General features: G+C 41.3%; 1 protein-coding gene across 1 annotated transcript in view; it reads right to left on the reverse strand.

Annotated features, from left to right (window-relative positions):
• The window catches only part of LOC124594448 (suppressor of lurcher protein 1-like), a 320,389-nt gene that overhangs the window by 38,508 nt on the left and 269,023 nt on the right, over positions 1–12,858 (reverse strand). Inside the window, exons 7-8 of the mRNA XM_047132824.1 lie at positions 9,871–9,930; positions 3,123–3,343 (exon numbers count right to left, since the gene is read on the reverse strand). Of these exons, the coding sequence (XP_046988780.1) occupies positions 3,123–3,343; positions 9,871–9,930 (281 nt within the window). The remainder of the gene's footprint in view (positions 1–3,122; positions 3,344–9,870; positions 9,931–12,858) is intronic.

Here is a 12,858-nt window from a genome sequence, read left to right on the forward strand (position 1 = left end):
TTATTTTGATCAGATATTGGCTAAATGCGGCGCTCATACCATAGTTGTAGTTCTCTTATGACCATTTTGCTACCCTTGTTTGTGCTGTGACGTAAATCTTCCGTATTGCCCTTGCAAGATTATGCACACGAGAAAAAATCGTACGGCTCAGAGCACTTTCAGCTTTTCGCAACGCAATAAATAACTTCCCAGCCAATTTACCATCCAGATTAACAGTCCGCATAACTGTATACGAATGCGTTAACTTTTGTTAGCTTCATACAGCTCTCTTCGTACCTCTAATTTCCAAGATTCCTTTCACATGCATTTTCTCTTCAAATCCAGATTGGTTTGAGTTTACAACAAATTTCTTACTAAACGATGGGTAAGTTTTTTTTTATGTCATTCACAAATCTTCGGGCCGATTCTTCAGGTTGTTCTGCATCGTAAAGTTGACGCTTTATCTGAAATTTCATTACCTACGTCCTCCAAATTCGCAGCACTGAAGTTTTGCAACCATCCAATGCTTCCTTTGAAATCACTTTAATCCAAATAATCACGTAATAGGCCACCATTATGCATACCATATAAATTGTTTTTATGTTTCACAGATTCATAAAAACAGCCATAAAATTTTTAAATTTTCACCTAACAAATTCGTAATATAAATCTAAAAATGTAAATAACAGTTCTAAATCTGTTCATAATCGGTGTTTTTTTTCTGTTTACCATGCTGTGGATGACGTTCCATCTACGTAATTGCGTTTACGACACCACACAGTCCACTTACTCATTTTCCAGACACGCTGATATTTCATCTGCCAGTTGTTTGTCACTGTGTAAAAATCCTTGCGTTCCTTTACGACGAAATGTCAACTTCGGCAACTGTTGCTGTAGATATAATGCCACGTTTACTTTGTTTATCGCTGCCATTGCTCTGTTTTGTATCAACAGCACTAGCAATGTAGTGAATTACTCGACGACTAAGCAGTTCAACTACGTTCCGTAGCGTCATTCTGTGCTTACCACTGGATACCTCCAGCACCGCCCACTCTTGCCATTTGCAGCCAATATTGTGACTGCGTAGTAGACGGTAAGTGGGGCGTCGAGTGCCGAAACATCGCTGGCCTTCTGCGACCTCGCGCAAGGAGTTTCTCCTAAGAGGATTATTGTCAGGATTTTGACAAATGTAAGACATTTGATGTTACGAACTGATCGAAACTAGCCGTCAGGGAATCTTTACAGTGAATTATGAGAAAAAATACTTTACCCAGGTTAGTTATACTGCCTTATGAAAACACTTAAATTTCTGTATAGTTTTTCTTACGTATATCAGTCTAAGGTAGTTTAAATGGTTCAGCTACCGGTTTCGATTTATTGCCATGACATCATTAGGTGACCCGTTTAAAAAGAAAGAAGAAGTGGAATAGTAAAATATTGGGAAACTATGATACAAAATCAAACAACTTTAAAGGGGTGCACAAGTATCAATTTTATGTTTGACAGTTATTCGTCAATGGACGCGCTTACAGTATAGACATAACTGTGCCCACCACCGTTGCCATAACTACTATCGTGAACTATCGTAAACTATGAACTGTGATAAAGTGGACCAAATGTTTGGAATCCCCAAAAACAATTTACATCTGAGAAATACCGTTGTGAAAATCTCCTCTTGTAATGGTCAGATCGTAAATCGTGTGCTGAAATGATCGAACCAGGACATTTGTGAGAATAGAAAGACACTGTCAAATTGAGCTTGAAGTTGTTTCGCCTGTCAAACGGAATAAGTTTCGAATATGGGTCGTGGCACAGCACAATCCAATACATCGGAGTATTCACTCAGTCATACATTACCGAGTCAAGGTTGAATTTTATGTGTTGCCTTTCACAGCACTTTGAATGTTAGTTGAGGGAAATCGGTAATTTTTTTTTCTTGGTGAGCAACTGACCACATTCGATCACAAGATTTTGCTGGTCAAACTGACCTTTCAGTAGCTTTCCGAAGGACAACATACATGAAATTTTAGCATATGTCTTGAATGCACTGCAGCGCGCAGCTGCGTTGGAGTGATGTCTGATGGATCACTAGCAGCTCTGTCTCTAATGATGTCGCCATCGACGGCACGTTAAACTCTCATCTTCGTTCTTTTCATCACTGCAACTAACGGAAGATATTTTCACTCTGTTAGACTTTTACGATTAGTGCAGACAGAGGACCTCCCTTGTCTTGGGGAAATCTCCTTGTCTCATAAAGCTACCTGCAAGTTGTGTACTGAGACCTAAACGGGAACGTCGTTGGTGACTGCGGGACGTTCTGTACTCTTGTGGTCCTCGACTGTTTTTACCCGCTGGAGGTGTCCTGTAAATTTTATTGGATGACATACTATTTTTGGTGATTGCGGGAGTTTCTGTACACTTGCCAGTGGTCATCGAGTATTTAATTCCGATGTCGATGACGCTCCTGTGGGTGTGAAACGCGTCACAAATTAAATAAATAAAAAAAGAAAAACATTTGCAACCGAGAGTGCCTATTCTATCTTGAATATCTCAAGAGACTGATGTACCATTAGCCGAAAGATGGCTAGTGCCATATGTGTGTAGTACCATATGCAAATTTGTTTACTATGACCATGACTTGGATCTGATGTCACTGGAGATAGCTACACAGTAGCTGCAATCGATCTGCAATAAACAGAATAAAAATGTACGACCCATGCTACCGTTTTACCTCCCATCTTCGGATTTTATTAATACGGTTGCGGAGCACGCTGTTCCTAATTTGAAATAAATCTTTGACACCAAATATATTTGTAATTATTGGACAAATGTATTGGAATGCGTTGGCTGTAAATCTCTATGATCATCACTGACATGTGTTCAGACAAAGTGCTGGAAAGACCGGTTATTTCTGATAACTGCTCAGCACAACTATTGTTCCAAGTTAAGTTTCACCCTAAGTATTGACAAGTAAACACAGAGCTGGGGGGCGCATAAGTCACTTCATAATATGAAATTACTGTTCATCTCAAAAACGTACGTTCCAAAATACTGCCGATTTGAAAAACATACGACCCTATGTGCAACGTATATGAGATACATGAGTCCTTCGTTTGGACACACAGTGCAAAAGTGTGGCTGACCTCTGGCAGTGCCGCCTTGACCCTCCGGTCCCTCCTGGAAGTGGAAGGTGGCACGGAAGCCCTGCGCGGGCCAGCGCGATCGAGCTGACAGCTCCACGTAGAGGTGAGAGCCCGTGGACAGCACCTCCAGCTGCGACGCCTCGGCGCACGCCACCGCTGCGCTCGGCGATGCGGGGCTGGCACCGTCGTGCACAGTCACCGTGTCCTCGCTCTCCAGGCAGCTGCAGCACACAGCGACCAAGCGTTAACGTTCCAGTCACCTGTAGCGCCCATTAACGTTATTAAGAGGGCATGCTCAAAAGCAAGGCCTTCGAATTTTCACGTGAAAACTCTTAAGCATTTTTTAAATAAAACAAACGTTATTAACATTCTAAGTCTTTATTATCCATGTCTACATATTTATTTCTCAGCACACGCACCCCGGTGGCGAATACAATTCTCCCAGCAAGAGATCAATTTGTTCATCTCGTCTTGTAAAATGTTTGACTTTGTTGACGGAATCACCCTCACCTCTGCTTGCACCGCTTCAGCACTAGCGAAGTGAAGTCTTCGAAAGAGTTCTTTAAGACTAGGAAAGAGTTGAAAATATGATGGAGACAATTCGAGACTGTATGGAGCATGATCGGTGACAGTGAATCCAAGGCTTCGAATTGCGGCAGATATCGCAGCTCCAGTGTGTCGTCTGGCACCGTCAAGCTGAAGGGGAGGATTCTCCATGTGTGGACGAACTCTCTAAATACGAAGCTCGGTTACATCTCACTGTTCCTCCAGCACCGACATAGCTACGTTCCACACCACCATGTTACACGCTACAATTTGGAGCCCTCCAGCGGCAGAGGGCTGCAAATGTGTAGACATGGAGAGTAAAGAAGTAGAACGTTAATAACGTTAGTTTTATTTAAAAACTTTCAAGAGTTTTCACATAAAAAATTCGGAAGTATAATTTTCAGCGCCCCCTCGTATTACTCTTTTCAATGACTGACTGTGTCAGAGGAACGTAATTTGCAATTTAATCATAACTCTTACTTTAGTAAAACTAATCTCTACACCTAAAATTAACGTTTTTACCCGTAAAATAACTATTTGACAGAGCGATGATGGTAAATTATCGTAGACCTATCATCAAAATATCTTATTGTTGACCGCTGTGTTCGCAAGTTCGAATCCTGCCTCGGCCATGGATGTGTGTGTTGTCCTTAGGTTAGTTAGGTTTAAGAAGTTTTAAGTCCTAGCAGACTGATGACCTCAGCTGTTAAGTCCCATAGTGCTCAGAGCCATTTTTCTTATTTTTATCCACAGATCCATGTAGATCCTCCTCCTGACTACGAAGTATAGTGCTCTAGAACATCACCGTCGCCTATCGTTCGTGCTTCAGGCGCAACATCTGCGTCCTGCGGGAAGTTTGCCGCTGGCCCGCAGGCGCTTCTTCATACAGACACTGTTTACCGCCTTGCTTGTACATCGTATGATAAGCACAATTTGTTGACAGGCTAAATGCTACCATGCACCACTAGGAGCGCCATCATCATTCATAGGCAGTGCGCAGTAGCTCCTGTGGTGCTGGTATCGAGGAAACTGGCTTGTGTCCACTGGTCACGTGGCTCCTGTGGATATTCCTCCGCCTGCTGGGCACTCAAGTTATGCATCAACCTCCAGCAGGGAGCTCTTCAGTCAGCTCTGAGCCAGGTATCCTCCGAGTCTCCTGGCTTATCGGTCGGAGTTTTCGCCCTGTCCAGCCCGGAGTACTAATCAACACTGCATCTCACCAGCAACGTCGCTCCACCCGTCACAACGAATGATACACAAGTGTGGGCCTGGTACTGCTACAGTGGAACATAGTCTGTACTTGCGTTAAATAAGTGTCGTTCCCAACGTTACTACAGATTATGTTCAGCATATGATCAAAGATAATCATCTAGCTGCTTTGTTGTTCTACCTTGAACTTGACTGTGTTCTTTGGTGCAACAAATGTGTACTTGAAGGATACCTGGAAGAATAACTCATCAATCATCAAGTAGTAAAAACATGGTTGAATTTTCGTTTCAGATTCAAACTGAATCCCATGGTCAAAGTTTCGTAGCAGATTCAAACGGTATCTCACACCGGTATTCAGTCCTGAAACATAGCCTTATACAAGCAAACACCCATCCAATTCAGTTATCCAGTCATGAGTCACTACCTACTCTCAGCCATACGGCATTCCAGTGTTGGAAACACCGGTGCCAGGCCGACCATTGAAGTTCAGAAAAGTCGCTCCAAGTTAGTACATGGATGGGTGACTACTTGGATTCGCCAGGTATAGTTGGCTCAAGGCAAGCCACTCGAAATGGCGTACTCTTGAAAGACTTGCATCAAGTCGGTTTGTCATGGAACATTATTATTATTATTATTATTATTACCCTCACAATTTTATTTCCGCCAATACCTTTCTGTTTTCTGTGCTAACAATATATGAGCACATATCGTCGATGTAGATTTGTCTCCTTCGCTCCAAGATTCTTGTGGATGTGCAGGATGACCTAGCTGCAGAGGCTTTCTATATAGCAAAAAGTAATTCACCTTACACTTCGTATGACAGAGTGTATCATAATTTAAAGCCACATTAATTTTGTGGATCGTCTTATCCAGCAATCTTTGTGGTTAACTATGAGTGCTGCATCTACTAGTGTGCTGTTGTTGTTCGTGTCGCTGTTATGGTCTTAAGTCCGAAGACTCGGTTGACGAAGCTCTCCTCGCTACTCTATCCTTGCAAGCCTCTTCACTGCAAATGACTACTGCAACCTATATCAATTTGAACCTGCTTACTATATTCACCTTTTGTCCCTCTACAATTTCTACTCCCCAACCTCCCTTCAGTACTGTACTGATAATTTATTGATGTCTCAGAATGTATCCTAAAAAGCTGATTTAGATCACAAGTATCTTTCCTCACCAGTTTTATTCAGCACTTCCTTATTAGTTACACGATCATTCCACCCAATCGTCAACATTCTTCAGTAGGAACACATCTCAAAAACTTATAATCTCTTCCTGTCTGAGCATTTTATTGTCCGCGGTTCAGTTACATACAAGGCAACACTAAATACCTTCAGTAAATAATGGCTCTGAGCACTATAGGACTTAACATCTGAGCTCATCAGTCCCCTAGAACTTAGAAGTACTTAAACGTAACTAACCTAAGAACATCACACACATCCATGCCCGAGGCAAGATTCGAACCTGTGACCGTAGCGGTCGCGCAGTTCTAGACTTTAGCGCCTAGAGCCGCTCGGCCACCACGGCTGGCAAATACCGTCAGTAAAAACTTCCTAACTGGTAAATCTACATTCAATGTTAACAAATGTCTGCTTTTCACAAAAACTTCTACTGCCATTGCCAGTTTACATTCTGTACTCTCTCTTCTTCGGTCATCATCAGTTGCTTTACGCGCCAAACAGCAAATCGCGTTTACTACATTTAGTGTCTCCCTTCTTAATCTGATTCCTTCAGCATCGACTGATTTAATATGACTACATTCCATTAACATAATTTTGATTTTGTTAATGTTTATCCTTTATCATTACTTCATGTCACGGTCCATTCCATTCGACTGCTGTTCCAAGTGCTTTGCTGTATTCGACAGAATTACCATCTCATCAGCGAACTTCAAAGCTTTTATTTTTGCTCCTGAACTCATATTCCTTCTTCGCGTTTTTCTTTAGTTTTTCAGTCTGACTGTTCACTGTACGGACTGAATAACCCTGTCTCACTCCCTTAGCTACCACAGCTTCGCTTTCATGCCTCTCGACTCTTGTAACGGCCGTCTGGTTTCTGTATAGGTTCTAAATACCATTTCGCTCCCTGTGTTGTAACCCTGCTACCTTCAGAATTTCAAAGATAATAATCCAGTCAACATTTTCAGAAGCCTTCTGTAAGTCCACAAATGCTATAAACTTTGGGTTTGCCTTTTATTAATCTATTTTCTAAGATAATGATGTGGTCAACTTCATCTCACGTATTCCTACATGACTCCAAACTGGTCCTCCCCTAGGTCTGCTTCTACCAGTTTTTTACATTCTTCTGTAAGGAATTCGTCTTAGTATTCTGCAACTATGACTTATTAAACTGGTAGTTCGGTAATATCCACACCTGTCAGCACCTTCTCCCATTGGACTGTGAACTGTTACATTCTTCTTGAAGTCTGTAGGTATTTCACTTGTCTCATCCGTCGTGCACGCATGATGGAAGAGTTTTGTCATGGCTGACTCTACCAAAGCTATCGGTAGTTCTGACGAAATGTCGTCTACTTGATGGGCTTTGTTTTGGCTTAGGTCTCTCAACGCTGTGTCAAATTCTTCTCGTAGTAACCTACGTCTGATCTCATCTTCATCTACTTCTTCCCTCGCTAATATCGCCTTCAGGTTCATTTCCCTTGCATAGCATATATACATTTTTTCAACCTCTCAGCTTTCCCTTCTGTGCCACTACTCGTTTTCAATCTGAACACTTGCAATTCATACAGCTGTCTCTCTATTCTGCAAATGTCTCTAATTTTCCTGAAGGTATGCATACTTCCATAGACTTATATTTGTCCTCTGTCCATTACTGCTTAGGCATTTCGCTCTTTCTGTCAATATTATTTCGTAGGCGTTTGAATTCCCTTAGCCTGCTTCATTTGCTGCTTCTTTATATTTTCTTCTTGAATCAATAAACTTGATTGTCTCCTGTGATATACAATAATTTTTATTCTATTCTCTGCTGCCTGACTACTCCACCCCACAGATCTATCCATTCAGCTTCCACTGTGTTCCTTTACGCTATTTCAGTCTGTCGTTGCCTAATGCTCACTTTGAAACTCTAAACAGCTTCTGGTTCTTTCAAATTATCCAGATCTCATCTGTTTAATTTCCTAGCTTACTGTAAACTCTTCAGTTTCCATCTGTAATTCACAGACCAAAAAATTATCTATTAGATTAAAAATAAATAAACCGAACTTGCCTTCCGGACGTAATTTGTAACGTAACAATCAACCTGCGTTGCAGACTGCAGAGGTGTGTAACGTAATTTTTGAAACAACCTAAGTTGCCCATGTCAAGGGTATTGAAAATGTTTGATGACATTCCAAGATGTAGGCCAAGAGAATAATGAAGGAAAGTGTCAGTGCAATAATTTTCATATCTGAGCAGAACAATTTTTCATGCCATTATTAAAACTGTCGTAAGTCGACAATCGTTATAACTGATTTTTGAATTTCGTGGGTAATTGTGTGCCGCGTTTGATTTGATCCAACAAACATTTCCGAATGGGCTAAAGGAGTAGACGTGTATCTTCTTTGTGAGACTGTGACCGTGTCATAGTTGAAATCTACGGCTTAATATATTTTGAGATGGAAATATTTTACTGTTCTCCATTTTACAGAATGCGTAAAACATTCAAGAACACTCCTAACCATGTGATGTACTGGCTACCGAACATGAACAAGCACCTTTATCGGGCATGTGTTGGTAGATGTGCCATCAAGACTTTGCTGGAGACCTGAAGCACTGGGTCGTTGCCTGACGTGAGGTGACCATCGTATTCAACAGGAAGTTCACCAAGGTCGCTGTGTGATACGAAATGGAATTTATGGTTGATGACTATTTCAGGCTCTTATCGAAAGGTGATGACTGACGGGTTTGAAACTGGGAGTGCTGTGCTTGAGGCACTGACTGCTTATTCATAAAACGCAAATCCTCTCCTTGTACATTATCACTGCTCCCTTCAGAATTTCAGAAAGTGAAGTCTCTACACTTAAAAATGCTATAAACGTAGTTTTACCTGTTTTCAGTTATCTCCTACGATAACTAAACTGTGCTAATAGGACGCTGGCCCACTCGCTATAGCAACCTACTCTCAGAATCAATACACATGCGTCAGCCCTGGACATCAGTCCTCACTACCCAACCTAGGAACGTTGTGTCGTACAGCTTCGGAGAGGAACTGAAGGAACAGTTTATAAGCGCCTCGAGAGGACTTAGGTAACACTGGTGTCTTGTGAACATGTCCCCAGTTGCCGCTAGGCATGAGAAGGGCGACTGAGAACACATACATTCTACCATTGTAGCTTCGCTGCGTAAATAGTACTGTTATTACTCTAGAGACACCCATCCGGAATACTTGACATACGTAGAGTACCTGAGAAGAAATCTCTGGGCATTAATTTTAGAATTACATTCAAGCGAATCCAATAGCTATTGCATAATTTTGCCACTAATGACGAGTTTTTAATAGTAAATGGATGCAGTTCATTACAAGGAAGTAACTTAGATACTGTTGCAATGAGCAGACTTGCTGTGCGCTATTTCGCTAACGTGAAGTGCAACAACGGTCATTTACTGTCTTCAGCAGATACAGAACAAAGATATAAACCATGTACCGAGAGAAATGACGCGGTGGCTAGCATATCGGTGTCTTATCGGGGAGCACGACGGTTCAAATCCTCGTCCGGCCATTCTCACTCAGGTTTTCTGTGATTGGCCTCATTCGGTACACCGGGATGGTTCCTTTGAAAATGATAAGGTCGATTTCCTTCCCCATCCTGTCGTACTTCGAGCTTGTGCTCTCCCTCAAACGACAGAGCTGTCGAAAGGACGTTAAACTGTGATTTTCCTTCCGTCCTTTACAGACGATATAAGTGTCTCGGAGCTCCAGGGCTAATGTCACGCTGAAAGCTGTCGCTTAAGGTTAAGTGTAGTATTTGCACGGTATCAGAGTTGATTACCGAACTCACCTGGCATCTCTCTTCTGTAAGGACACTTCTTCAAAGACCAGCCGAATACGCTCCTTCTCTCTGTAACAGAAAGGTACAAAAATCGAGCTGGAATAAAAAAACCTGAATTAAGTCTTCACATACGACTTAAAGAGAAAGTTTCGAAGTCTTTTTCATAGCGGCATATAGAATTCTAAGTAATTTGATGCCTGTAGGAGCAGCAGTTATCACCTACGAAATTCCGCGTTAAGTATACACTCCCAAGAAATTGACACAGAAACAAATGCTGAGCTGGAGAAAAAAGATCATCATCTTGCGTGAGTAAGGTGCTAGCAATCCTCCTGCTGGCCACCAGTAGTAAGGCGGGAAAGGCGCAAATAAGGCGGGAAAGGGGCAGTGGCAGCGCGTTTGTCATGGGTCAGATTGTGTGTGACAGTTTCCGAGGTCGTGCAGGATCTCCACGTGCTTCTGTGTCAAGGGTATACCGACAGTGCTTCGAGTAAAAAGCTGCCGCAACATCAACCGAAGATCTTAGATCGCCTGTGTTTCGTAGCTGTGATACACTCCAAGAATGTCATTGTAAATATGAGGTGCCACCCAAAATTTTCGAGACTTTTAATATTGTGCCCAAACATCAGACATACGAACTTCCACCGCTACGTGTCTGTAGTTGTGTTGGTACTGGTTCAGATGGCTCTGGGCACTATGGGACTTAACATCTATGGTCATCAGTCCCCTAGAACTTAGAACTACTTAAACCTAACTAACCTAAGGACAGCACACAACACCCAGCCATCACGAGGCAGAGAAAATCCCTGACCCCGCCGGGAATCGAACCCGGGAACCCTGGCGTGGGAAGCGAGAACGCTACCGCACGACCACGAGATGCGGGCTGTGTTGCTACTGCTAATCTGGCACCTTGTATCATTGTGAGAAGAGCAATGGCGGGCAATATTGCCACCTTAAGACTTTGGCGATTTTGTAGCTAAGTTGCAAACGATCTAGGAACTCCAAGATCAGAGGGTGTACAGTTGGGCTATACTCCTAAGTGTCTCATTTTTTAATCTTCTTGGACATAACGAAAGTATCTAATGAATAACTGGAAAAATCGCCCAGCTGCCATTCTGCCCAGTGTAGTACTGTATAATAGCCGCATAGTTAAAAAGATATAAATAAACTGAGAAAACGAGTTTTACCTTTGATAACGTATAAAGAGAGAAAAGGAACCCTTTTATAGTACAAATTACATGTTGGGAGTAAAAAATTTAATTACGTAATTACATTGTTGCACATTTCTGTCCTTAAGACAGTATCTAGATTAGAATCTCGGAAGATTATCCAATATTTTCATTTTCCCCTCTTTCTTTTCTCTCACCGAAACTTCTTCATGCTTTGACTGTGTTCCTGTTTCCTTTGTTCTGTCTATGTTTTCAGTGTTTTCTTCCTTTCTTTTACTTCTTATCTTCTTTTACTTCTTCCTTTGTTTTACTTCTTCCTTTGTTTTACATCTTCCTTTCTTTTACTTCTTCCTTTCTTTTACTTCTTCCTTTCTTTTACTTCTTCCTTTCTTTTACTTCTTCCTTTCCCTTACTTCAGATTTCATGTTCATAATTTTGTGTTTGAATTTGTCTCTTCCATTTATCGTTTCGTGATTCGGTCTTCTTCCATTTCTTAATGACAATTGGGTTTTTCTTTTACTTCAGATTTCATGTTCATAATTTTGTTTCTGAATTTGTCTCTTCCATTTATCGTTTCGTAACTGATTCGGTCTTCTTCTATTTCTTAATGACAATTGGGTTTTTCTGACTGAGTTGTGTTTAACATAAAACACCCTCTTTATGAGTCTATTGTTGTTCATTCTGTGTGAGAATCCATGGAACGTTACTGTTTTTTGATCATATCTGTGAGTCAGTATGTGTGTTCGTATAATTCTTTGGTTCATCTCTTCATCTATTTTCCATCTTTGTTGTTTGCTTCGTAAATTTTTCTGCAATTTATTCTTTTTTTTTTTTTTGGTCTCTGTGATGCCTGATGCTCCGATATTTGTCGTTTCTGAAGTGTAGAGTGCTGCTGATCGTGGAACTGTATCACAGTGCCTGAGTGTTGGGCGTTTCTTAATATATTTCTTTTATTGTAATCAGTCTGTATGATTTTGATGCTTTCTGTGTGTGATGCTTTGGCTGATCCTCCTATTTGTACTTATTTCCCCAGATGCTTGGATTCTTTTCGCTCTGTTAACCTTCCGTATTCCGTGTGCAGGTATAGTGCTTTTCTCTCTTTCCACGTATTGTGTTTTCTCATATGACGTACGTAGATCTGTTTTGGCAGAGACTTCAAGTGAGCATTCCAGAGTTTCCTGTGCTTTTTGCCTAGAATTGACAGCTCATGTGCAAACGCCATGAATTTCATGATTTTCTTATTTGAACTTGTTATTCCTAATCGAATTCCTTTTGATTTTTCTTTCCATGTTTGATGCTTTTGTCCAAGACCATGTCGAATAAAAGCGACGAGAGACCATCTCCTTGCCTGATCACTGTATATATCTCTCATGGTTCTGAGGTTTCTCCTATATATTTTATTTTTGATGTTGGGTCTCTAAGTATCTGTTACATAAGTGCTCTGGTTTTTCTGTCTATTCCACATTCTTCTAGAGAGTCAAAGAGAGTCTGCCTGCCTATAGAGTCGTGGGTCTTGTTAAAGTCCACTAATAAGACAGTGTTGTTAGTCTATCTGAGCTTCAGGAATATTCGTAGGCTTCAAATCTGTTCGATGCACCATCTTACCTACCTAAAACCAGATTGTTACCTAGCTTTGTGTCAGCTTGTGACTGTACTTTGTTGGGTAATGCCTTGGGGAGAATTTTGTAACTGCTGGTGATGGTAAGGTACCTCAATATTTATTAGAGTCTGTTTCGTAGACATTTTTGTAGAGTGGGTGAATCAGCGCGCATTTCCTTTGGCTCTTTTTTTTTTATATAAAACGTATTTCTGTGAGAAACGTATGAAATCT

This window comes from Schistocerca americana, chromosome 2 (genome assembly GCF_021461395.2).
Source record: "Schistocerca americana isolate TAMUIC-IGC-003095 chromosome 2, iqSchAmer2.1, whole genome shotgun sequence".
Taxonomy (NCBI): Eukaryota; Metazoa; Arthropoda; class Insecta; order Orthoptera; family Acrididae; genus Schistocerca; species Schistocerca americana.